Source organism: Puma concolor, chromosome E4, assembly GCF_028749965.1.
Source record: "Puma concolor isolate L17-30 chromosome E4, mPumCon1.1.hap2, whole genome shotgun sequence".
NCBI lineage: Eukaryota > Metazoa > Chordata > Mammalia > Carnivora > Felidae > Puma > Puma concolor.
In genome coordinates, this window is record NC_141683.1 from 26513093 (window position 1) to 26539686 (window position 26594).

The window sequence follows — 26594 nt, forward strand, 5'->3', positions numbered from 1 at the left end:
CATCGCTTTGGAGGACGGCATATGCCCATGTGTGGCCAAGCCAAGGCGATTAGTAATGGCATCTGACCCGGGTATGTAACAGCCACTCAATACATTGCTCCTTCTCTACGCCCCCGGTGAACCCTCTGTGTTCAGTGTTAAAGACTCCTGGTAAAACGCTGGACCCTTCACCTGGTAGGTTTCCCCTGAACAAGTTCCTTGGCTTGCCTCCTGCTCCTGTTCTTCTAGCTCTTGCAGTGCCCTGACGTGTGTGTTCCTGGAAAGGTCAAGTGTATTGGTTTCTTCCAGCAGCCAAGGCTGTCCAAGGAGGGACTAAGAGCTTCCTACCTCCGTAGGAAATAAATCCTAAGACCCTCAGAGACCATTGAGGCAGTGTGAGGTAATTAGCTGATGGAATTGTCGGGGAAGAGGCTCAGCCACCCCCTGAGCTCATTCTGAGAGAATTAGAGCATTTCTTCTCCTCACTTTTCTCTAGCTGCAGACATGGTAGCAGATACGAAGACTTGGACTAGTGGTTCTCTTCTCTAGCTATGTGTCTGAATCACCTGGATAAACTTTTGAAACATAAGATTCCTGAGCCCCAACCCTGAGGATGCTAACTCAGTTAAAATTATGGCTAATGGCTCATTATTATTCTATTAAAAACAATTTCAGGGGCACCTGGCTGGCTCCGTCGGTAGAGCGTGTGACTCTTGGTCTCAGGGTCATGAGTTTGAGTCCCATGGTTTGGCTTAACTAAAAGAAAAAAAAAAACGTTAAAAAATAATTTCCACGCCATAGAAAAGTGGAAAGAAAAGTTTGATGACAACCCATAGATCCTCTGCTTAGATCCACCAACTGTGAATGTTTTGCTACATCTATCTTTCTGAATAGATGCTGATTTTACTGAACACTTGGAAGTTAGGCACAGACATTGTGACCCTTTACTCCTAGATCGTGTATGCATCTGCTAATAAAGATTCTTCTGTACAACTGCAACATCTTCACACCTAAGAAAGTGAACAATTCCCTAATCTTGCGTATGGTTGTTAATTCTCTGTCTTGCCTAACTTCTAAAATCTGATAGCCTTTTAACGTTTGATCCAGGATCGAATGAAGGTCCACATATTACCTTTGGTTGTTTCTCTTAAGTCTAGTTTTACAACAGACCTCCTGGGTTTTTTGTTGCTGTTTTGCATGACGTTGATCTCATTGAAAAGTCTAGCTGGGCCGATTGTCCTGGATAGTGCCCCACAGTCCGGGTTTGTCGTCATTGTCACATGACCGGATTGCGGAGGAATGGATCTTCAACATTTTTTGATGACAGCTCCACACAAATGATGTCCACTGCTCACCACAGGTGCATGGTGTCGGGTGATTCGTTACCCATACGATACGCGCGACGATTTGGTTAAGGTGGTGACTGCCCGGTCTCTCCAAAGGTGTATTTTTTTTTTTTTTCCTCTTGTAATCACTTATTTGTGGGACAATACTTTGTGATGATCTGGTTTCCTAAAAGCCATTAACGCCTTGGAATCCATTCACGATCCTTGCTTATTACCTGCTGGGAACCGCAGCGTCTTTAATGTGCCCTTGCTGTACTTATTAGGCTGCATTTTTCTGTAAAGGAGAGCTACTCTTTATTTTTGAGCTCTCTGTGGATTCTCTTTTTTAGTGCATTATATATAATCCGTTAATGCCTCATTTCTGGTGTTTAAATCGTCCCCAATTTTGGCCAGTGGGAGTCTCTTCACTTGTCCTTTTATTGTGGTCCCATTTGACTTGGAGCATGTCCTTGCTTTCTAGAACCACAAAATGCCTCAGATCCACATTTGGACTTTGCTTTCTCCGAGGGGTTCTGGTTTCCTTTTGGTGTGGGCAACAGTATTTAGAAACCAAGGTCTGGTCTGGGTGCTAAATGCACTCACCGCCACTGGGGGGTCATTGCTCTTAGGTTCTTTCATTGCCCCAGATACACATAAATGTTAGGAGTTCGGAGCGTCTCTGCTTTTCAGAAGCTTTATAGGTAATTCTGGTGGAGAGCGAACATTGAAGACCACTGGCGTAGGCCCACGCAAAGTCTACAATTTACTGTAGACTTATTTTGAAAAGATCTTAAATTTTCCACACCCCCTTTCCCCCATTCTCTCTACCTCAGAGGGAACGGGCTTCGGAAGACCTGGGTTGTGCTTCTGTTTCTGCCGTTGACTGTAGCTGAGCGGGTGGACTGACCCATCTGTGGGGGGGGGGGGGGGGCAGGTGAGCACGGTCCTGCCAGTAAAACGGCTGGAAGCCGTGAAGGGCTGGACATGAGTTAGAGAAGGTTTCTAATGAAGCACCTTCGTTTGGCTCTGGACAGTGTGTTCAAGCCCTCGGGAGAGCGCTTGCTATCCTTGGAAAGACCATAAAACAGGATCTTTAATGAACTCCGTGTGATGTTGCTGAGGGGGGAGGAGGGCTCAAGGGGCACGTTGCCCATTTTACAGATGGAGAGCCAGACCCAAGAAGAGTCAAGTGACCCGTCCGGCCCCTGTTGCAAGCCACTAGTCGAGCATGGGATGGAATATTGTGCAACTCTAGGCTCATGGCCTTCTGTGCTTTGGGCTCTTGAATGTTGACTCAGAGGATGGGAAGGGATTGAACAGGGAAGAGGAAAGGAAAAAACAAACCCCAAACCCCTCCAAGGTGTTATTAAAGACCGGAACTCAGTTCAGTTTATTGAATCCGTGCATGTAGTCCACCTCTGGAGGGATGGTCAGGGCCATGCCGACTGACCGAAATTTAGGTTCCAGGCTGGCCGGTGCTCCCAGCAGCCCCTCTGGATGCAGAGTGGAAGAAGGGATTAGCCTATCGCACAGCTGTCCACGCCGGCCCCTCCTGGGGGCTCAGGGGGCCCTGGGCGCATCGCTAAGTGCAGAGGAGCAGGGCCTCCGCTTGCCCCCGTCTCCCTCTTCTCCGGGGAAGGCGGTGGGGCGCAGTCAGCACGGAGCCCTTCCGCTTTGTATGGAAAGACTCGAACGCGGTGCTGTGCCAGTGGGTCTCTGTGCGCGTCTCAGAGCTAATGGAAGCTCGGCAAGTGTTTGTTGAACGCAGGGGAGAATATTGCAGCTGCAAAACGTTCAGTAGGAATTCAGATTTTCTTGGCTGCTGAGAGCAGAGACTGGTGGCAACCTTGCTGGTTGGCGGCCACTATAACCCTGCAGGGAGAAGATTTCCCTTTGGTACCATTGAGTCTGGAACTGTCAAATGTCTTAGAAATCAGGGAAGCCCGAAGCGATACCGTCATGAGCAGTGTTCGCTGCCCCGTGTTAGGTAAAGCCAGTGCGGCCGGCAAGATGCCTGCTTGCACTCTGCTTAGGCCTGTCTTTTTTCTTTTAATGTTTATTTATTTTTGAGACAGAGAGAGACAGAGTGCAAGTGGGGGAGGGGCAGAGAGAGAGGGAGACACAGAATCTGAAACAGGCTCCAGGCTCTGAGCTGTCAGCACAGAGCCCGACGCGGGGCTCGAACCCACGAACCGTGAGATCATGACCTGAGCCGAAATCGGGCGCTCAACCGACTGAGCCACCCAGGCGCCCCTGCTTAGGCCTGTCCTAAAGCCCCTTGGCCCAGTTCTTCCCCCTCCGAGGCCTGCGTGACGCAGGAGGGGCTGTGTCTTGTTCCTTCCTTCGAGCTAACTGTGTAAGGGGGAAGGCATCGGCCACAAGACTGGAGTTCGAGAGCAGGACAGGAGGCGTGCTTCGGCCCGACAATAAAAACACCCACGGCAGGTGCCAGCTGCCTCAGCAGGTTGAGAAATCATCTTTATTTAAGAACTGCCTGCTACCAGAGTCAATAAATAACTACCATTACAAGAAGTACAAGAGAGACAAACGATAGGCCAGTGGAAGTGGTTCCATTTCAACAAAATCGGGGTCAAGTCGGGGGTCCGAAGAAGCCCCAGCCCTCGCCCGGCTGTGACACTAAGCTAAGCAGGCCCTGGATGGGGCTGGGTAAGTTAGAGTCTAGGGACCAAGGCAGGGTGCACCCCAGCTAAGGACACTCGGCTTCCTGGGCCTCGGGGCAAAGTTATCTGACCTATTTTTTTCCTCCCCAGCTTCCCTTTATTATCCTGCCTTCCTAAAGTCTATGACCCTATATACAGCTACCGGGCACCTCTCTCTATGGAGCTTTTAGAAGTCCCTTAAAAATGCCCACCTCGTCCCTCACACCACCCCAGGAGCCTCTCTGGCAACCTCATTCATCCCAGCATGAAGCCCAGGGTCGGTCTGACCCGGGGAAATGGAGCACCACACTTGAGCCTCAAAACCAGGTTTGAGGAGAAGTCTAGCCCTCCCACCAACCCGGAGATGCCCAGCCGGCCGTCCCACATCTGAGCCAGGAAGAGAAAAGGGAGTCCTCTGGGCAGGGAGGAGATCAAGGGAGTAAAGCATCCTCAGCCAGCTTGGGTTCTTGCCCCGAGGGGACTAGATGGCCCCGGTGCTGTCTTCCACTCTTCCGCGAAAGAGTGCCTGAGGTGAGCCTTCCCCCCTCACGGGGGGTGACACGGCTGTCACTACCCCTGCGGGAAGAGGCTGCAGCAAAAAGGGGCTGCAGGACTCCTCCGGTGCTGATCTAAACCTCAGCCCTGGAAGGACATCCAGCAGCATGTCCTCACACCCCCAGACTCCACCTCACCTAGACCCCAGGCCAACAGCTGTCAGAATTCTTCCAAGGTCCGTAGAAAAGGAAGAAGCCTCTTGACCACTCACCTTCGGGCCTCATTGCAGAAGCTCTTCCCGGTGTCTAATCTCAGATTTCCTGTTATTTTATCAAAAGGGAAAAAAAAGCCCCTCCTCATGGCCTTTCTGTTCCGTGGCCCGTCTGTACCATTTGATGGCCTGGCTGGGCCGCGAGACCCATCTGGAGACAGCTCCTGTCCCCCTGAGGGTGAGGTATACGTCGAGACTGTTGGAGCAACGGGGACCGAGTAGCCAAGACCAGGGGCAAAGGGACCTGTAGGCTGAGCCGAAATATACGCAGGACAGAGAGACACTGTCCCCCTTGGCCCCGAAGCAGTGTCTGCAGACGGGCTCTGTCCCTAGTCCTCAAGGCACTTACTGGCCACTCAGCTGTGGGGTAAAGTACTTGTTTGTGGCCGGCTGTCTCCCTTGTTGCGCCGAGGCCTGGCATGTGAGAGGGGAGAGATCCCAAATCGAGTACTGAGCACAGCAGGAGTGAGACGCAGCAGCCCATCGGAGCAGAGAAGATGCAAATGAGAGGCCCCTTGGGCAGGAAGGGGCTCTCTTGCCTGCACTCCCATATGATAAGCCACCTCAACAGGAGGCTAGTCTATTTGATAAGCTTGCACGTCCTCAGGTCCCCTACTGTCTTACTAAACCTTACTCCGTACTTTGCCTGAGGTCTCGGGTGCAGGAGTCTGCATCTTAGTATACAGCTCTGCTTCTTCCCGACAAGTCTGATTAGGTTTTCCTGGGCTGGGTTTCCTAGGTTTTCCAGAGGGTCTCCTTTCCTCCCCTTTGCTAACGGGCCTCATTAGAACTAAGACTCTTGGTCATGAGTGCCTTTGGACCCCAGCAAGTTTAGGGACTGCAGTCTCCGGCTGTACCCGTGAGGTCCTGGGCCAGACCAGCTCATCCCTCTGGCCCCAGCATCTAGACACCTGTCCTCCTGTTTCCCCTGCCGCAGCCCAAGGCAGTGAGGAAAGACTCAGCTAAACCTTGGAGGAAGGTTTCTTACCCTCGGCGTCCCCCTTCTGATAGAGCTGAGGACAGGCCCGCTCACAGCCACAGGGGACCAGGAAGGGTGCTAGACCGCGTGGGGGCCTCCGTGTTCAGAATGTGGTCATTTAGCGGAGCCCGCAGCACCTTGCACGGGGGTGGGGGAGGTGGATAGGGGCGGGTGAGGAGGGTTTGGTCAACGGCTCCAGGGAGGCAGTCCTGGGCCGGAGGTGGGGTGGCGGGTGTAGCAGTAACCCGGAGAAGTGGTGTCGAGCTGACGTTTTAAAAAAATTGTAGCGGGTAAACATCAACATAAGCCTGCCCAGGAAAAGAGAGCAGGACTTAAAAGTTAAAAACCCATAACAAAATAGAGCTCTAACTGTAAACTACAGAAGCCTGGCTCTGGGGTCCTCGGCGGGCCTATCCCCGACAAGATGCCTGTCCCACTGCTCTATTGTGTGAAGGGCCACCTCTCACAGCACGGGCTCTGGGGCTTCCTGGCTGTGCCACCACTGCTGCCTGGATTCGTGAGATTCCCGTCCTTGCTCTGGTGCCTTTTCTTGGAGCAAGGGGAAGGGCGGCAGAGGGCTGAGGGCCCAGCAGAAGCCAGACTCGAGAAGCGAAGGATCGCTATCTCCTGGCGTCGGCCCGTGCCTTGGCCTGGGACCCAGCCGTGCCGATCACCCCACCTGAACCTCTTGAAGCAGGATTTTCATAGCCCACTGCCCTTCTTACCACCTTCTTAACCAGGCAGTAGCCATTCAGCACGGCCCCCTTCGTCGGGACGGACAGCCTGGGTAGGAAGGTCAGACAGGCTGTGTGACCTCGGGAAGTCCCTAACCCCTCCGTTTCCTCATCTGTAAAGTGAGGGGCTTGGGCGAGTTGGGCTCAGAAGCCTCCTCCAGCTCTGATGTCCTGTGACTGGTAATGTACCCAGAGCCCATGCTAGGATGCCCCTAAATTTATTAGCGCCTTTTTCTTCAGAGGAAATGCAAAAGAGCAGTTGGAGGCAGCCTGGGGGACAGGTCCTGCCAGGTGGTCCAGGGTATTCTGGGAGCAACCAGGGCCACATGTATCCTTTGCCCTTCTCAGAAGACTCTCAGCTCCAGAATACCCAGAACCGATGCGGCCTTACCGTCCCAGGCTTGAGCGAGTCAGTGCTGGAGAGTGGCGGCGGCCTGGGGCCTGCGGACTGAGCTGGAGGAAGTGGATGGGCACACAAGTCTTGTCTCCTGTCTCCTGTCCACACCCTCGAGGGGCCGTGCAGGATGGGTCTTGGTGGGGTGGGGGACCTCCCCGAGATAAGCCCTTTAGTCACTCAGCCACCCGTCGTGGCTTCTGTCACTCCGGGGGTGATAGGGTCAGGTTGGCAGTGTTGGCTAAGAGGGCAACGTCACCTGCATTGGGACTGTGCCTTCGGGCCAAGCCTGGTGCCCCTTTCTACCAGGTGTCTCCGCTCCTCAAACCCTTTTGGCTCTTACCCCCGACACTCTGGAATATCATCCCCTAAAGTTCAGGCTCCTGGCCTCGGACTTTGGGGCACTGGTTTTCTGCCACCTGCATAGGTAGCAGGGGCCCCTAGGGAGTCATCAAGGACAATGTCAGGGTCTAGCCGTGCTGCCCCTCGAGGAAGTAGGGGAGTTTTTGGCCCGGGTTTGGTCCTATCCTTAGGCCGAAGAACGTTGATGTCTGTGTTTCGTCCTACTGCAGGGCATTTGCGTCCAGTGTTCCCACCGGGCCCCACACCCCGCTGTCAGGGGACAGAGCCCATCTGTGGTACCGGAGCGCCCTCTCCCCCGACGTGCAGACACACATTTCAAACCCCCTTCTTCCCCTGGGCCTGTTGCTTCCATCCAGGTGCCCCAGAGGACCCAGGCATAGGGTTCGGCATCATCATGGAAGTTGCTGCCTGGTGTCTTTTGACTTAAAGACAAAAAAAAAAAAAAAAAAATCCTCGCGCGGGTTCTATCCTGTGGCAGAATATGAAATATCCTACCTCCTATGAAAAGGGCACTGTTTGAAATAGGTATTGAAAACCAGCCGTTCTCAGGCACAGTGTTGAGCCACCTTGGCATCAGGAAGGGACCAGGGCCAGCTGGCTGCGTCCATCAGAGGTGGGTGTCCGGCTGTGGCAGAGAGGGAGGGGCGCCACGATCAGAGCTCCAGGTAGCCTATGAGGACCAGCATTGCCACGGACAGGGAGAGGATGGCACCGGGACGCGGGGCCGGGCGGATTGCGGAGTTCTCCACCATCATGCTTGTGCCTGAAACCCGCAGGTGGAAGAGTGGGGCTGTGTCCAGTGGGCTCGGGGCCGGCCTGCCCCCACCCCACCCTCAGGACAGGATCCAGACCTTTGCTAAGGAGACTCAGGGTGGGCCACTTCAGGGCCCGGAGGTGTCCTCAGGCCTATTCCTACAGCATGTTGTAAGACCTTTGCTTCTGCGGTCTTCAGACTGGCCCTGCACCCCATGAAAGGAACACCCTCCTCTGTGACCTTCAGGGATGTTGGGGCTGGGGGCCTGGCAAGGACGGTTCTAGCACCCGTTACACTTGGTTCCTGCCTACCTTCCCCTTTCCCCCGGGGTTCTGGCTGGGGTTGGTCTGGGTGGGAATGAGTCCTTCATCAGGCATCTAGACAGCCCCTGTTACTCCTGGGGGATAAGGTTTGGGGGAGAGACAGCACCTCCATTCCTCACGATGTGGACTTCGGCCGGGATCCCGTCCCCTCCAGGTCCCGTGGTCCGAATCTGTACTAGGGCATGGCCGATGTCTTCAGGAACTGCGATTTCTATCCAGTTCTTGCTGGTGAGGTGAAGCGTGGGAGTTGGGTGTAAGTCATTCTGGTAGAGCATCTGTGGGGAGGAGGTTAGCCAGGGGGACTTTACTTACACCCGCTGTTTCTTCTGTCTACCCCAGCTCTGGGCACTGGGAGGAGCCCAGCTGGTCCTGGTCCTCGCCTTTCCTGTTTCCCATTGACCAGGGCCTGGCTCTTGAACAAGCTCCTCACTGATGGAAGGAAAGCTTGCAAGCCGCTGAGCCGTCTTTGCAGACTCCCCAGGCTGGAAGGGCCCTCGGACTTCACCTGGTGCGTCAGCACTCCCTTGAACCCTGCCTTCCCGCAGTCACGCCTTCTGCCCCCTCTCTTACGTCTCTGCTAAGGCTCTGCGTGTATTTTGGGGCTCTGACCATCACAGACTCTGCTTATGTCGGACTCAGAGCCCTCTTGCTATTGTGTCCACTGGAATACAGATGCACCATTCCCTACCGTTCACTGCCTGGCTGATCCCTTCCTTACCTTATAGCCAGTGACCGCAGACTCATTTCGGAGAGGAACCACAGGGTCCCACTTGATACTAAGACTCGAGCTTGAGAAAGTCCAGGAGATGTTGCCAGGAGGCCGCTGTGGAGCTGCCGGAGGAGGCAGAAAGTTGGGAAAGGTTCCAAATGATTCTTCACCAGCCATCCCTTTGCCTTAGCCAGCCTTTTTCTAAGTGTCCGGCCCCAACAGGACTTACACCCAGAACCTTCTATCACAGCTGCCTAAGAAACAAACCACATGAAAATCCAAAGGCTGGAGAAGGGAGAGGTGCTTCAGAGGTCAATGAATTCTACTCTCTCTTTCCGTTTGTCTTGCTGCCTTGTTTCTGTCCAGCCCGGGGTTTGTGGGCTAGAGCATTTGTCTCTTTTGCCGGGGAAAGAGTGGTCCTAGGGCCACCCCCACCCCAGCAGACAGACTCACGGGGCTTCATGGTGGTGGCGTTGGCAGAAGGGCTGGCGGGCCCGGTGCCTGCCCTGTTGTAGGCCCGCACGGTCACATGGTACTTGGTGTTGGGGTGCAGGCCGGTGACTCGGGCACTGGTGTCCAGCCCTGCTGTCCTCACTCGGTCAGCGGCTGCTTCCTTGTCCCCGGCTTTCCAGTAGCGGATCTGAAGGGGGCAGGGGTACCTTAGGGTCAGCAGTTGAGCCCAAAACCTCAGGGTTATCGTGACCCTAGCCCCGGCCACCTACGTTCTGTTCCTCTCCTGCTGACTCTGATCCCTGTGGCTCAGTCTAGGGTCTCAGAACCTGGGCTCTGATCATGAGCTCCAAGGTAGCAGGGACAAGTGTGAGTCGCGGCTGCCTCCTTGGTGCCCAGCAAGAGCCCCGTCCAAGGGAAGCACCCAACACGTGGGAGGAATGAGGCGGTGAGTGGGCCGGGTGATGCGTGGGGATGGGCACGGACTCCACCTAGTGATGGCCCGTGGGAGCCCAACCCCACTTAATTATCTCAGGGAATCTCAGGGGTGGTGGGGGGTACTGTGCTAAAGAGTATGACGTGCAGGGGCGCCTGGGTGGCTCAGTCGGTTAAGTGTCCGACTTCAGCTCAGGTCATGATCTCAAGGTTTGTGAGTTCAAGCCCTGCATCAGGCTCTGTGCTGCAGCTGCACCAGGGTCCCTGCCTGACCCTTCTCCCTTACGCAGTGACATTTCTTGCCCGTCCTTCTTCCCTTCCTGTTGCTCCTTCTTGTTCTCTGTCCACCCCATAAGGTGCCCCAGTGTGGAGTCACTGGGGGCTCAGAGCTCATTCCAGAAACTGCTGGGCCCACAGTTCCCAGGGACGGGGTGACCAGCGGGCACAGAGAGGGGGCCGTGCTATTCTCTGCAGGCTGAGAATGCGAGGCTAGCCGGGCTTTGGCATGAAAGGGGCAGGCCGTGTCCCTTCCAGAACCTTCCATCTCCTCCCCTGGGCTCGCACAGCTTCCAGTGCTGGCTCTAGGCAAGCACTTAACTTCAAGGCCATCCACGGGCCAGTCTTTCGCGCTGGACATCAGCCAGAGGGGCTCGGTTGGCTAAGGCTGCGCGGCCAGGGTGGCATAGACTGTGTCAGTGAATGAGTGACCCCAGGAGGAATGACCAGTGAGCTGTGAGGGGCCCCCGGCCACCCCTCCCTCCCCAGGCCCCAGGTCAGTGCTCACCTCGTACCCCAGGAGGATGCCATTCGTGTCTTGCTGCACGGGTTCCCAGGTCACGTTCATCTCTGAGGATGAGACCCCCTTGGCCCAGACCTTAGTAGGGGCCACCCTGGGCTCTGGGGATCGATACAGAATGGGTTTGGATCCCCCAGGCCTCCCTGTTTCCTACAGAGAATCTGCCAACCAGGACTGCCCTTGCTTAGGGATTTCGAGAGCCCGGGCCCAGGATGAAGCCACGTGGGGGTTCTCACAGCGACCTCCAGGCCCACTTCTCTTTGCAGAGCCTCCCTCCTCCTTCTCCCAGGCCTGAGGGGGACACGAGGGAGCGAGGGATGAGGCCAGGTGCCCCTTCTCCCCCCTGGTGTGGAATCGAGGTGGGGTGTGGGCAGCACGCTCCCTCCCCCCGACACCACGGCCCGGCAGCTGTGGATGGGGCGGCCCACCTTCCTCAGCAGAGTGCACCAGCGTGGTGAGGCTCTCGGGCCCATCCCCGCGGCGGTTGTAGCTTCGGATCTTGACCTCGAAGGGCGTGTAGGGCTGGACGCTGTCATTGCTGTAGACGAAGTGCCGGGCGTCGGCGCCAGGCACCCGGGCGGTCTGCCAGCTGGTGCTGCCCTGCCTGCGGAAGGACAGCAGGTAGCCGAAGCCGTCTCCGTTCTGGTACTCCCGCGACATGGGCTGGGGGGCGAGAGCGTGTGGCATGGGCGAGGGGCCGCGGCGGGTGCGTTTCCCTGCCCATCCTCCGGCCCCACCCAGCCTTCGCCAAGAGGGGCGGCCCCGGGACTCGTGTGCCTTGGCGGTTTTCATCCTGCGGTGGGTGCGAGGGGAAGGGACAGGACGTGGCCTGCTCTGAGTTGGGATTGCACGCTGGCGCTGTCTGGGTCCTCTCTACACGCTGCTCCAATCTGGACATGAGTCAGGATGGGTGGGGGGCAGGACTGTCTCTGTCCTCTGTCCCTGCAGCTTACCGTCCAGTTGACGATGAGCTCTCCGGGGGCTCCACCCCCTCCGCTGAGTCCTGAGGGTGCCACTGAGGGGGCTGTCGGGGCCAAGGGACACAGATGTGGCTTGTTAATGGGCAGTGAGGGGGCAGAGGCCCAGAGCCTGTGCCTGTGAAGCAGACTAGGATGGGGACATCCCTATCCCTTCAGATTGGCTCTAATTTTGTCTTCCAACAGGCCCTCTGGATGTGGGCTCTGGAGTCAAGGCAGACCCGACATCAAATCCCACCTCTGCCACTTACTAGCTCTGTTTCCCTGGGCAATTCACTTAACCTCTCTGAGCCTCTGAATCCCTGCTCCATAAGATGAGGATAATAGTGTTTCTCTCAAAGGTCTGTAAGAAGAATACAATCAGACAGGACAATGGCGAGCTCGTTTGTCTGTCCACGCTCCGTAATAGTAGATGCTCCATCAATGATCTGTCTTCTCTCCTGTCAGCTTCAACTAAATAACAGACAACCCCAGTTTGCTTTAAAATAAGGGGAACAAATAACCGAGAACTGCAGTTAATGCAAACAAATATTTCTTTGGGGTTGCAAAGTGTCTGATTAGGATTTTGCTTTTCATGGCCGGTTTAATTCCCTAATTGTCCCTAGAATTCAGCGTGGCTGATATTAAAATAAGACCCTTTAATTAGATCACGAATCTTGGCAGGGGGTAACTTGGCTGAGGGTCAAACATTTCTGCAGAGAATCCAGCAGTGGGAAACCTATCCCTGGATTCTGATGACTGCAGTTCCTGGCCTTGTAAGGGGTGCGTCAACACGCGGCCCCTGTGATCCTGTGAGGTGGGCATAGCACCCTTTTCAAGTGGAAAGACCAAGGCTCAGAGCAATTAAATGACTTGCCTAAGGTCACACAGCGAATAAGTGGCACGGTTCAAATTTGAACTCAGCTCTTCTGATTTCAAAGCCCATCATCTTTCTTTTGCCTCCTCCTTGTCTTTTGATCACCAACTGGGATACCAGAATGGAGACCACGCCCTATCCTGCATTTGATTCTCTAAGAAGTTGGATCAAAGAAGGTGCTCCTTCTAGAATTCCTTACTCAAGAGAGGTACCAGTTCAAAATGTTGACTGACTGGACGAGAGTTGGCCTGGGGCACGTGGGAAACCATGTTTAAGGGACACAAAAAGACACCCTTACTACATATCCAGGGTGGGAGGCCTGGGTTGGGCGGGCAAGGTCCTGATTCCATGTTGCCAGTCTGAGGACCCCAGGTCTTCTGGATTTTCATCTGTGAATGTCTCAGAGGGTGGGGGATGTGTGCCTCTCCTGGGTTCTCTCCCTTGCCTTCCCCGCTCAGCTGGGTTCTGACACCCACCTGCCTTTCAGGGAGCTTGTGGGAAGATTGTCCATTCCACCTGCTCCCCAAGAAACTGTCTAAAGGACTTAGAGACACTGACTGCTTCCCTACACACACACACACACACACACACACACACACACCCCTTCCTCATTAACGGATTTCAGCGGCTCATGCACTACTAGGGAGGATATCTGCCCATCACCCCATGGTCCTCAGTTCAAGTTCGGGCTCTGCCAGTGTGACACTTTCCTTCTCCAGACTTTGATTTTTTCCATAAAAAAATACTTAAACCTTTTATTTTGAGATAACTGTAGATTCACATGCAGTTGTAAAGTTGGCCCAATTTTTTTACTTCTATTTTTTTTAAATGTTTATTTATTTATTTTGAGAGAGAGAGAGGGAGCAGGGGAGGGGCAGAGGGAGAGGGAGAGAGAGAATCCCAAGCAGGCTCTGTGCTGTCAGCAAAGAGCCCAATGTGGGGCTCAATCCCATGAACTATGAGATCATGACCTGAGCCGAAATCAAGAGTCGGATGCCACCCAGGTGCCCCAGGTTGGCTCATTTTTTAAAATGAGGGATTTGGGATGCCTGGGTGGCGCAGTCGGTTAAGCACCCGACTCTTGATTTGGGCTCAGGTCACGATCTTACGGTTGTGAGATCGAGCCCCACATCGGGTGCTGAACTAGGAGCCTGTTTGGGATTCTCTCCCTCCCTCCCTCCCTCCCTCCCTCCCTCCCTCCCTCCCTCTCTGTGCCTCTCCTCCCTGTCTCTCAAAATAAATAAACATTTTTTAAAAAGTAAAATGCAATGAGGGGTTTGGACTAGAAGGTTCATGCAGGGCTCACAGGCCCAGGCGATGGCCCAGGGCCGAGTGCGTTGGGCAGTGCAGTCGCCCTGCCTAGCCTCATGTCCCTTTCTTGTCTCTTTTGTTAGAGGAGGGTTGGAACTCCGTGTGATTGTCGCACGCCTGGGGCTCTCTAAGGAGGGCTTGGGTCTGTGCCCTGACGTTGCCTGTCTTTGGGACACCTCGGGCTCTGACCTGCTTCCTTGGTCCGGATTTTGCTGGAGGGCCCACTGGGTTCCCCAGTGCCCAGGATGTTGCTGGCTAAGACCCGGAACTCGTAGTCCATCCAGGGTGTGAGGCCCAGCACCTGGGCGGTCTCGGCATTGCCCTCGATGTTGGCGGGATCTGCAAGGCACCCGGAGTCAGTGTGCCCGCACGCACTCGTTAGTTAGTCCGGATGGAAAGGGCAGGGACTGGGACGACTCACCTCATTGTATTCATGATGGTGCCTGCCATATACCTAGTGCTCAACACCTCTTTTGGAAACAATGGGAAAACTAGTAGACTCCCCTGCCTGGGAGCCTTTGTTGATGCTGGGTGCATCAGTGGGGGCCCCAGTAATGATCTGCCAGTGCTCCAAGGGCACAGACTGAGCGCCTCCCTTCTCCAGTTCTCTTCCCCTCTCTTGCCGTCCACGTGACCACCTCCCCCACTGGCCCGGGAGCTCCCTGCAGGCAGAGGACCTCAGATTGTCCCTCTTTGAAGTTCCAGGCTCAGCCAGGCCTCATCAGCACCGACCTAGGTGGAGCCTCACACTTACTGGTCCGAACCTGCTTCCACTTCCCTGCAGGTGGAGTGCGAGCTTGCAGGGTGTACTTGGCAATGGGACTGTGGTTGTCAAAGCCTCGGCTCCAGCTGAGCTGGACGGTGGTGTCGCCAATGTTCCTCACCACCACACCTCCTGGGGGACCCGGTGGACCTGCCCCAAAGAGAGCACAGTGGGTCAGAATTGGGCGGCCTCAAAATTTGAGCCAGTCTCCTCCAGGCTGGCTTGGGCTGGTGCAGTACCAAGAGGCGGCAGCAGAGGGCGCAGCAAACACACATGGGGGCAAGGAATAGCCCCCCCAACCCCCAACCCCGCCTCTCCCGCAGTGCGTTGCAGCGGCGGGGGTGGGGGGGGGTGGGGGGGGGTGGGGGGGGGTGGGGGGGGTTGTAAGGTCTGAAAAATGTGTTCAAGGCTGGAGGGGCTCACAGAGGCCTTCACATAGAGATGTGTACAGATTTCCCAGCACTGGGCTTTGAGAACTTCTGGCCTCAGCAAAGTCCTTCAGTCTTGGGAAGTGGATTTTTAAAATTCATTTAGGACCTTTCAAGACCACGGGATCAACTGGAACTTCTCTCAGAAGCCCTTCCCCCCCACAGCTTTTGGGGAGAGGAGGGGAGTTAGGGAGCAAAGGTCGGAATAGCCCAGGTGGCCTCTGAAGGAGTCGGGCTAGGGGCGGGGTGGGAAATGCCATCACCTCGGACCAGGACTGTGGCCTCCTTGGACGCACTGTCCACCACCGTCTGGGCCATGCACGTGTACTTCCCGCCGTGGCGCAGCTGGGCATTCAGGATGGTCAGATCCCCAACCGTCTCCTTCTGCACGTGGGGGACAGGAAGTGGGGGGTACAGGTCAGGGGAAGGAGCCCTGGCTAGCACAGCAAGCTGTGAGCCACGAGGCAGGGCTCGGAGTCCCCCGCTCCATTATATTCACGGACACCACCCCCCCCCCCCACCCCCCACCCCACCCCCCGCCCCAGCATCTCGGAGTCTCTGCTCGGTGGGTGGAGTCAGCTTCTCCCCACTTAGGACCCCGGGACTAAACAACAGTTTATAACTGAGGACAGTCAACCATGGTCCGAGTTAATGATGTCACTTGCCCTGGGCTCAGGATAACAGGAACAGTAGTGGGGAGGGAGTCTTGCTGGGCGCCTGGCATTTCAGGTTTGTCCCTAACCCCCTCCTAAATGCACCGCCTTCGAGTGGAATGCCGGGAACTGCCCGTCTAAGGGAGGGCGGTTCTTCCGAATCTAAGGGTAATGCATGGCGTTCCTGAGGGAATGGGGAAAGGCTTTGGGGGTGCTCATGGTCAAAGACATCTTGGGTCCTCTGTCCAGAAGGAGGGAGGAGCCATGGGTTGTCTGGCCTCAGGCCTTACCACACTGGCCCTCCGGTAGTGACCCCCAGGCTTATCCACGTCGATGGGGAAGTCATCCAGGGTCCAGATGAAGGTGAGGTCCATGGTGGGGTCGTGGGAGGCGTGGCACTGCAGGGTCAGGCTGTCCCCCAAGTTGACATCAGCACTCGAGGGGGCCAAAGTGATCTTGGTTGCATCTGCCAAACAAAAGAAGGCCCCGGGGTGGATGGGGGAGGAAAGAGGCCCAGGCAGGGGCAGGGGGGCAAGGTGAGAGGGTGTGTCCTAAACCCCAGGAGAGAGAAGAGGCAGCATGGCCAACAGGATCTTGACCTCCCAGCAGCCCCACCAGTGTGTGAAAGGGAGACAGGAGTAGATTCTGGATGGCGGTGGGGAGGTGGTCCCAAATGAAGTCCAATCCTGGGGTAGCCTCCAAGCCAAACCCAAACCCAGAGGAAGGTGGGAACATAAGAGCAGGGTGTCGAGGAGGGACTGGGACCCTGTGGTGGCTGAGCCACCCACCCTCCTCCAAGCCACACCCCTCACCTCGCACAGACAGAATGCCCGTGCTGTTGGCTTTGCCCATGAAATTCTCAGCAAAGCAGGTGTATTTGCCTTCATCTGACCGACTGATGTTTCTTATGATCAAGGTGCCATCCGGAGTTACGGTCACTCTGCAGCAAGGAGAAAGCAGATCTGGCCAACCTAGGGTCACACTGCAGCCGTCACGGGAAGGGGACTCGCCTTCGTGGTGGACGAGGAGAGGCAGGAATTGCTGCAGGTAGAGTGGGGTTTGTACCTGCTGCTGTTGACCAGAATCTCGGTGCCTTTGCTCCAGAGCACCACAGCCTTCGGGGCCGCCCGGGGCTGGCAGGGGATAACGATCTCCCCCCCGCGGGCCGCGGGGATCAGACGCTTTACGGGGTTCAGCCTGAAGTCGGGGGCCAGTGCTAGAAGGAAAGAGGGGTGCCCTGCAGTCACCCAGGGAATCACAGCAGTACCCGTTGCCCTTGATGAAGATGTCAGCTGACTGCACGCTGAGCGTTTTACCTACCCTCCAAGGCCAGTCCAAAATACACCCAGGATCCAGCCCTTCCCGTCACCCCTACCCCCCACTGCCACCACGCTGGTCCAAGCCACCAAGTCCCCTGCCAGACTATCGAAAACCCCCCTAGGAGGTCTTCCTGTTTTTGCACCTTCTTTCTACAATCTCCTGCTCCAGCCAGCAGCCTGGCATGTCTTTTAAGAAACTTAAACATGCACTCAGGATGAAGTCCAACGAGGGCTCACAAATGCGACCCTGCCTCTCCCCTCACATCCCACGCCGCTCTCCCTCATTTATCATGCTCCAATCACCTGGGCCATTTTCTGCCCTTTGAGGATGCCAAGATTTTTCCTGCCCCAGGACCTTTGCACTTGCCATACGTTTTGTTTAAAAATCCCTCAGATCTTCACATGGCTGGCTCCTTGTTAACACTCAGGTCACACCCCAAATGCGTGACTCCCTCAAAGAGGTCTCACCTGACCATGCCATCTAATGGGCCCACCTCACTCCTACCACTCTGCTAGGTTTTTAAAAAATGTTTATTTATTTTGGAGGGAGAAAGAGAGTAAGGGACGGGCAGAGAGAGGGGAACAGAGGATCCAAGGGGGGCTCTGCGGTGACAGCAGAGAGCCTAACGTGGGGCTCGAACGCACGAAACGTGAGATCATGACCTGAGCTGAAATCAGATACTTAACCGACTGAGCCACCCAGGCACCCCTAGGATTTCTTTATACTGTGTTTTTGATGGCTGTCCAAAATCGTCTTATTTAATTATTCGATTTTGTGATCATCCCTCTGTCTCCACTGGATTGTAAAATGCTTGAAGGCAGAGACCTTATTCATGTTCACTCCTTAGGAGGTGTTGAATAAATACGGTTGCATGAACAAATAAATGAATGAGTCATAGTTAAGCTCACTCCAACTTGATGAGGTAGGTATCATTACATCCATTTTGCAGATGAGAAAACTGAGGCCCCACGGGCTCCAAGTCACACAACAAAGAACCCTAGCACCAGCTGGCATCTCCAGGGCACCTGTTACGTGATGGCCAGGTCCTATCTGCTTTACCTCTCTCTCATTTAGTCCTCTAAACAGCAGTATGAGGGCAGGACTGTTATGGCCCTCATTTTATAAATCAAGAAACTGAGACACAAAGAGATTAAATTGCCAAAGAGATTAAACCAGCTGAAGGGACTGGTTTAAACACACATCAGATCGACTCGGTTTCCAATGACTTTTGCCACCTCTTTTTCACTGCAGCAAACACTTTCCTTAACTGTGCCAGACCTGGAACAAGTAAGACACTCTGTCTTCTGGAAGCTCTCAATCTAGTGTCTCGTCTCCTTCCTTAAATCCCTGTCTTCGACTCAGATGACACTGGAAAACTAAGGGGAGCCGCCAGCACGTGTTTGTGTGTTTAGAAATGCCGCAGCTCAGGGGCACCTGGGTGGCTCAGTCAGTTGAGCGTCTGACTCTTGATTTTGGCTCAGGTCATGATCTCACGGTTCATAGAATCAAGCCCTACATCGGGCTCTGCGCTGACAGCATGGGGCCTGCTTGGGATTCTCTCTCTCTCTTCCCTCCCCACCCCCCCCCCCCAATAAATAAACTTTAAAAAAAAAAAACAAAGGAAACTGCTGGAACTCAGAACTCCTCTAGCCCCTGCCTATCTGTCCTTGCTGATGTCCCCTGCCTCCCCGGGCCCTGTACCTTGCACGGCCAGCTCCGCGCTGGCGTAGATGGTGCCGTGCTTGTTCTCTGCCACGCACTGGTACATGCCCGAGTCTTCCAGACTCAGCTTGGAGAAGCGCAGGTCCCCAGCCAGCACCTCTACACGGTTCTGTGCAGAAGGGGGCAGAGCAGGGGCATCAGGGCCACTGAAGGGCCGGGGTGAAGGGGCAGGTGCAGCAGAGATGCTAGGCTGCCCCTTGCCTGCCGAGGGGCTCACAGGCCCTGTCTCATCTCAGGGCCTCCTGGAATCCTAGGACTGAGATCCGCCAGGCCCCCCTGTATGTCAGCCCACTGAAGCCAGAGGGACGAGGTGACCTCCTTGGGACCACACGGTGATTTTGTGACTGGGTTGTGCCTGGATCCAGGTCTCTGGACCCTCTAGTCAGGCCTCCATCCGGTTGACCCGCCTGTGGCCATGTGAATCTGGGAGGGAAAGAAGCACCTGGAGCCGACCACCCAAAGTGCCCTAATTGTCCCAGAGAGGCTGCCAGTGGTGGAGCAGGGTTGTGGGGAGCGGGGAGTCTAGAAGGCGAGGGGACCAGGTGAACAGAGGACGGCGGTTGGTGTGGGGGAAGCCCCAGGGCTCCTACCTGGGAGGCCAGAGGTTCCCCATTCCGCAGCCAGCGCACCGTGGGCCGGGGCTTGCCGGCCGCCGCACAGCCCCAACGGAGGTTGGAACCGATGTCAGCCTCCATGTCTGAGATCACCTTGAGCCACTCGGGCTGAGCTGTGGGGAGCAAGGGAGAGAAAGGCTGGGGTGAGCTGGGCCGAGCCTCCCTCTCACGGGGGACCAGGATTGCAGGGCTGCAGTTCTGGTGACGGACAGCAGAGGGCGCCATCAGCATCCCGGGAAGGGCTTTAGGGGGTGTGAGAAGCAGGCCGAAGAAAGCCCGCACTTTGTGTCTGTGCCAGTGGCTGTTTGAGCAACTTAGATCATTCTAAAGCCTTCCATTGCTTCCCGCAACCCTGCCTGAAGCCCTAGCTTCTTCTCTTCCCACCCCCAGTGCAACCCTAGGGCAAGAAGGCTTAAGCAAGGGGCCACCCAGTCCCCTCCCTGACTTTTGGATCTGCTTCCTCAGGGATGATAAGAGTGAAGGCGGGGGGGGGGGGGGGAGACAGGGGGCCCCAGCCCTGTACCCTGCACGATGATGCGGCCCTGGACGGTGTCGCGGCCCTTGGAGTTCTCCGCCTCACACTCATAGGTGCCCTCATCCTCAAAGGCGACGCTCGGTATCTGCAGGGTGGGCTCGGCTGTGGCCCACTGGGGGGACAAGGAGCCGTCCACTTTACGCCACTTGATCTGAGGGACAGGGCTGGTGGGGAAGACAGAGCCAGAGCGGGTTTGCTGTGCTAAGTAGACTCCCCTGTGCCTGCAGCTTCTCACACACAGATCCTCCCCTGAGGTGCCGGGCAGGGTGTGGACAAGGGCCTGGGAGGGGACAGAGGGAGAGAGGCAAGGGGGAAGGGAGGGGCCTCTTCCGGACTGGCCCAGAGCACAGGTGGGAAAGTGGCAAGAAGCAGGGCACCTCTCTCCTCTCCTCTCCCCTGCAACGATTGGGACCCCCGTGAACTTGGTCTTCCGTGCGGTCTGTACCCTGAAGCTGGCTTGCTCTCCCCACCCCCACCCTGCCCTGGCCACCATGCCTCTTCTGGGACTGCCCTCCTCAGCGGTGGCCTGTAGCCTGGGATTTGAGGGGGTCCCCTCCCGCCTCTCCCCAACAAGGCCTTGCCTCTGCTTTTCAAGAGGGCCGTGGTCATTAGCAATCTGTAAATACTAAAACGACTGAGTATCAGCGACTCTTAAAGCGTTCAGTTATGAACCTTCCATGTGCTTTAAATATGAATTTTCTGGAAGTCCAATAACTTTTCTCAAAGCAGGGGGCATCCTGGGTAACCACAGGAGATACAAGGGAAGAGGGGACCAATGTACAAATCACATTAATTGTTCTACAGGCATCTATTTGAACACCTCCTATTTGCTTAGCCCCGTTCCAGTGAATCCTTTTTCTAGGAGAGAGGGATTTCTATCACAATTGTTAAAAAGATAACTCTTGGGGCGCCTGGGTGGCTCAGTCGGTTAAGCAGCCGACTTCGGCTCAGGTCACGATCTCGCGGTCCGTGAGTTCGAGCTCCGCATCGGGCTCTGTGCTGACAGCTCAGAGCCCGGAGCCTGTTTCAGATTCGGTGTCTCCCTTTCTCTCTGACCCTCCCCCGTTCATGCTCTGTCTCTCTCTGTCTCAAAAATAAATAAATTAAAAAAAAAATTTATAAAAAAAAAGATAACTCTTGGCATCCATAGAACACTTGCTAAATGCCAGGCCCTGTGCTAAGCACTTCACATATAGGTACTACCATTATTACCGTGTACAAATAAGGACACAGAGGCACAGAGAGGTTAAGGGTTTACCCATTGTCTCCCAGCCAGCAAGTGACAGAGCTGGGGGTTGAACCCGGGAGGCCAGGCTGGGGTTCGTACACAGTGCTACCTGCCTCCGGCCTGGGTGTTGCATAAGCGGCCTGAGCTTGGCAGACATTGCTGGGAGGACCCACTATGTGTCAGACCCCTGGTGTGCATGACGCCCCACTCAGGGACAGAGTGCTCAGTGAGTGGTGGTCACCACCCACTGGGATCTCTGCTCGACCCTGCGAAGGGTACAAAGAGCCCGCCTGCCCTCTCCCCGGGGTCACCCATGCCCCTGAGGGGCTCTGACACGCTGCGCCCTGGCCTGCTCCCTCCCTCCTCTGCCACTCACTTCCCAAAGGCGAAGCACTCCAGGGTGACCTGCTGTCCTACCAGCGCGTAGGTCTCTGCCGGGAACCGGGCCTTGATGCTGGGTGCAAAGAGCCTGGTGTCTGGGGAGAGAGGGAGTTTGCAGATCGGATGCAAATGAGGCGGGCTTGAGGCTCCTTAGGCGCTTAGGGTCTCAGCACAGCTCAGAGCCGACCCCTTCTTGACCCCTGTTCCCCTTGGGGGCCTGGCCAAGGGTCTGAGGCTTTGCAGCCGGGGGACCGAGGGGTCCGGGCCCCAGACCCCAGGCTTCGCAAGCCATCCTTCGCCACCTCCAGGGGAGAACCCTCTTTCCCAATATCTGCTGACCCTTTCAGCTCTCTCCTCCCCGCCGTGCCCACCGACCCTGACCTTCAGCAGCCAGGTTGAGTTGAGCGAACTTGCTGAAGACGCTCTTGGTGGAGAAGTCCATGTGGCTGGTGGCCAGGCAGGAGTAGTTGCCCAGGTCTGAGGCGTTGGTCCGGGCAATGTACAGGTTCCCCGTGGTCTGGGACACGAAGTGACGCCCGTCCGTCGGGATGAAGTTGGGGAACTCGTTGAGGAGCCAGCGGTAGGACAGGCCTAAATAGGACGTGGGGGGCGGGGGTTGAGGAAACCGCGGGGCTCTGGGCTGACGGGGCAGCTGTGGGGGGAGGCCCTCAGCATGCTGGGGGGGATCTCTAGACCTAGTCCTGAGAGCCCCGTGCTCGGAGCTGGCGCTGAGGGGAGACCCAGAAGGAAGATGTGACTTTACTCCTGCCCTTGGGGTGCTCCCAGTCTGAAGGAGGAGGCAGGGCACAGAGCTAGCGAATGACAGACTCATTTTGAGTCCGACACAAAATCATTTTGAGTTGGGGACCCAGGGATCGGTGCTTCCAAGGGTCACTCACCGCCTTTTCCTCCCCTGCTGAGTGGTTGAAGCCCCTCTTGTGCCCTCTGTCTAACCTCGGGCCAGGGTCCCGACTCACCTGGGTAGTGGGCAGGTGGGTTACAGGGCAACATCACCCCCCAGCCTTCGTGGGTTTTCACTGGGTCTCTCTCCTCCTTGGAGAACTCCTGCAGAACTGGAGATAAAGACCCGGTGCTCGGGCACCATCCTCCAAGCTTGGGGGCCTCCCCCAGTCCAGCCTCCGTGGGAAGCAGTCACCTGCCCTTTCTAGACACTTTCCCCAGCTCCCTATTCCCCTCCCCCGGAGCATCCTGGCACCCCCGCGGGTCTCACAGCCGAAGCGGAGCACAGCCTCCCTGCTGACGATGGTGCCCACTGGGTTGGAGGCCAGGCACTGGTAGACGCCGGCGTCCTGTGCCTTGGTGGGGTTCATGATGACCAGGTTGCCCCCTACCAGCTGGTGGCGGGAACCTGGCACCAACTTCATCTCAGTACCGTTCATCTTCCACCTGCAAGTGGGGGCAGAGGAGGAGACCATCCTGCGTGGCTGGACCCGGCCTGGTGCCAGGGCTGGTGCGAGGAACAACGTCACGGCTGCCCAGGCCCCCCCCCCCCCACCGGCGCCCACCGTGGGGGTCTCACCTATAGGTGGCTGGAGGGCTGGCCCGGGCACGGCACGCCAGCGTCACCTTCTCCTCAGTGGATTCCTCCGGGAATAGCAGACCGAGGGGCTGATCTTCAAAGACTGGCCCAAAAGTGGCCGGGGATCCCCGGGCTGAACTCCAAGCTGTAGGTGGGGGAACAGCACCAGACGCCTGAGGGCCTGGGGCCCAGTAGGGCAGTGCCGTGCAGTAGAACTTTCTGCAGTGATGGAAGGTTCCGTTCTCTGCCCTGACCAATACGGTAGCCATCAGCCGCCTGCTGTCAAGCCCTTGAAATGTGGCTGGTGCAGCTGAGGAAGTCAATTTTAAATTTTACTTAATTTTAATTAATTAACACTTGAATTTCAGCTGGTTGGGCAGGTTCCGGCTGGCCAAGATAGTTGAGTCAATCACCCATCCTACACTCAGGTATTGAGCACCTGCTGTGTACCTGGCACTGGGCTAGACTGTGTGGCAAAGGTGACTAAGACACAGCCCCTCTTCCTCAAGGGACCTGCAGTCCGGGGACGGAGACACTAAAGGACGGGACGAGGTGGTGAGAACCATAAAAGCAGTGGGAGTTCTAGATGCAGGGGCCCTCAGGGTGGGAGCCGCTGGCCTGCAGGGTGTGAGATGCATGGGAAACCACTGGTTAAGGAGGCGGAGAGAGAATGTGCGTCCCTGAAGCCTAATGTCCCTTCCAGCCAGTGATCTGGCTCTTGGCCTCTTATTAGCTGTTACAGACCCCTTCTGAGCCTCAACATCATGACCTGTGAAACGGAAAGAATGTGAACTCACCTCCCAGGGGCTGGAGGACGGTTCAGTCTGGCACAGGGTGTGTGCTCTGAAAATGTCTGCTGGACCCAAGCCATCGGGTAGGGGGAGTTTAGGGGGAGAAGGAAGGCTTCATGGTGGTGGAGGGGGTGCAGGTTGCTTTGGGGGCATTTTTCTACGAGTGCGGTGTGATAATTCAAGAAAGAAAGGCCCGGAAAAGGAAATGACTTGCTTATGGCCACAAGGCAAATCTGTGGCACACGTGGGTCTAGATCCCGGCCTCCTGAATTTGCTGAGCAAATGAAGTTTTCATGCCTGGCCCCTTCCCAGGGCGGATGCCTTTCTTTATGCACCAGGGCAGGGGACACTGAGGCACAGAGGCCGGTGTTTCACACCTGTCTTCCTTCCCACAGGGGTGGGGAGTGGGCTCTCTTTGCTGACTCATGGGGCCAGCCATGCTTTGCCTTTGTGGTATCAGGGAGGAGCCAGGCCACCCCTAATTGGCTCCTACCCCACAATCCAGCTGATTTCAGGCCCTCCTTGGTGGGTTGTGGGGGCTGGGATCCCCATTAACCAATTAGTGCCTCCTGTCCCAGCGCATCCAGCTGTCAGCCCTGTTCCAGGGGTGGGGGGGGTGCACCCCCGTGCCACAGCTGAGGCCCAGCCCTGGCCCCTGGGGAATGAGGGCAGCTGTTAAGCAGCTCTCAGAATGAGGAAGGAGGCAGGGCTCCCTGAAATGGCACCCCCCCCCCCCACCACCCATCACTATCCCTCCCTGCCGCCCCGGGGCCTTGGAGGCAGCTATGGAGCCCGCAGCATCTCAGTTGGAGAGCCCAGCTTAATCCCAAGTTAATGATGGTGGTGGAGGGGAGGGACCCCTGCCCCAGCTGGGGCTGCCAGGATGGGAGGGAAAGGAGGGGTGACGGGGCAGCTAGGCTGCTGGGAACCACCTTATATAATAGCAGCTTCCAGCAGCTCTGCGGGCATGGCAGGGGGTGGCTGAATGGGCCTGGGGCACACTGATGCTTTAAGACTGGCTTTCTTCCCGAAAAAGCTTTGTCCTCGGCACTCAGCCATGTCCACACCCTCATCCACATATGTACATTTCCACACCTCTCACCTGCACACCCTTCCTCACACGCACACACACATCACATATACACACGTACCTCTCTAAGCTACTCCAGTAGACAGATACGTGTTCCCATGCGCATCCGGCTACACACGTATATATACGTGCTTATGTATATATATCCATATACCCATAATAATAAAAGCAGGTGCTCTTTATCGAGTGCTTGCTCTGTATCGGATCCCACGCTCCATATTTCTTGCGCATAACCTCTTTACAAGACAGCTATTGCCACCTCCTTATTTAACTAATGTGGAAACTGAGATTTAGGAAAGTTAAATAACTTCTCCAAATCACACAGCGAGAAGGAGCAGATCCATGGATCTGGACCCTGGCCAGCCTCACCCACAGCCAGCCATCCTTAACCACAGTGTCCGTGATTCTTGACCCCGCTTCCCCATCGGAACCATCAGAGGCTCTGGCCCATCCCAGAGGTGCCGAATCACAGCGCGTCGCGGGCACTCGGAAGGGCAGCTGGGGTCGAGAGCCATCACACTTGCTGTGAGGCTTTCCACGCGCCTTCGTCATCCCCCCCAGATGTCGCACCCGGTCCACACAACAACCCGCTGACATTGCCACCCTCTGAAACATCCACAAACACAGTCTCGTTCACCCCACACCTTCCTCTGAGGCTGCGCTCACACCCACCCACACAAGGCCACCCCTCCTCGCTGTCCCTGTCCCTCATCCTCTCTGATTCTCTCTTCTCTGATTCCCTGTTCTGGCAACGCTGCACCCCCCCCCCCCCGCCCGTCCCCCGTGAACATGGGCATCGGGAAGCTTGTAGAAGGGGCTGGATAGATGAGAACGTGGGGGGGCTTCCTCACTGCCTTTCCTTGTCGGGGTGCCAGGGACCCAAGGCTGCTTCTCCAGGGCAGCTTAGCCAGGCGAGCCCAGAGCCGAGGCACCTTTCTGGGAGGGCTGAGAACAGGCGATGGGGTGTTCCACTCGTGTCTCTGGAGCTCGTGGGTGTGGCAGACCAGGTCCCCTCTCCTTGGGCTTTGCTGCATCTCTGGGTTTGAGAGCCCTGCAGCTGCCCACACCGCCTGCCTCAGATGCCGAGGTCCCGGCACTCTTTCCCGAGGGAGGGCGGTGCTGAGGACCCCAGGCTCCCCTCCACTGCTCTCTCTGGGGTGGCTGTCCCCTGTTCTGCGCAGTCTGGACTCCCCACCCCAGCAGCTCCTCTGGCCTGGTGGGCCCCGGGCACAGGTAGCTAGGCCTGAGAGTGGGGTTGCTGGGAGGCCCCCTCCAGCCTCTGGGTCAGCTTTATTTCCTAGCAGCCTCACTGACTTGGGTGCAGGACTGGGAGGCAGTTAGGACGGAATGAGAACGTCTGAAAGTGTGCCAGTGGCGTCCTTCCCTGATGAGACAGAGGACCTAGAACGTGCTGGCTGCAGCCTTGCAGGGGGTTTGGGGTGGGGAGTCAGAGGCTGCTACAACTCCGGAAGGGTGGTGGGGGATGGGTCCTTTTTCTCCCAAGGGGGCCTTTAAGGAGAAAAGAAGCATCTATTGATCTGGGCTGGGGGTCAGGACAGAGCGGCCAAGCGGTGGTCTCAGCAGGTCCCTCCGTGCAGCAGCAGGGGGCTGGGGGACCTCCCTCCAGCTCTTGGACAGGCTTGGTCTCTGGTACCTCCTTCTTGGCACACTCTCCAGAGTGGGATCTGGGCCCACACTGCCCTCTTCTGCCAGCCCCC

The 26594-nt window shown here is 56.3% G+C and overlaps 1 protein-coding gene across 5 annotated transcripts in view; it reads right to left on the minus strand.

The window, feature by feature from the left end:
- Positions 1–3764: 3764 nt before the first annotated feature.
- Positions 3765–26594, minus strand: part of CNTN2 (contactin 2) — a 33156-nt gene continuing 10326 nt past the window's right edge. For 4 of the 5 annotated variants that reach the window (XM_086694344.1, XM_086694345.1, XM_086694343.1 and 1 more), the window contains 21 exons: positions 22996–23140; positions 22687–22862; positions 22433–22528; positions 21837–22046; positions 21451–21550; positions 19835–20010; positions 19288–19424; positions 18677–18806; positions 16721–16871; positions 16468–16595; positions 15946–16121; positions 15266–15386; positions 14566–14724; positions 14001–14150; positions 11621–11691; positions 11096–11330; positions 10656–10768; positions 9440–9626; positions 8996–9108; positions 8384–8552; positions 3765–7963 (listed from right to left, as the gene is read on the minus strand). In XM_086694344.1, the coding sequence (XP_086550470.1) occupies positions 7854–7963; positions 8384–8552; positions 8996–9108; positions 9440–9626; positions 10656–10768; positions 11096–11330; positions 11621–11691; positions 14001–14150; positions 14566–14724; positions 15266–15386; positions 15946–16121; positions 16468–16595; positions 16721–16871; positions 18677–18806; positions 19288–19424; positions 19835–20010; positions 21451–21550; positions 21837–22046; positions 22433–22528; positions 22687–22862; positions 22996–23140 (3053 nt within the window). In that variant the 3' untranslated portion in view covers positions 3765–7853. The remainder of the gene's footprint in view (positions 7964–8383; positions 8553–8995; positions 9109–9439; positions 9627–10655; positions 10769–11095; positions 11331–11620; positions 11692–14000; positions 14151–14565; positions 14725–15265; positions 15387–15945; positions 16122–16467; positions 16596–16720; positions 16872–18676; positions 18807–19287; positions 19425–19834; positions 20011–21450; positions 21551–21836; positions 22047–22432; positions 22529–22686; positions 22863–22995; positions 23141–26594) is intronic. The other variant, XR_015246282.1, reaches the window with a different exon arrangement.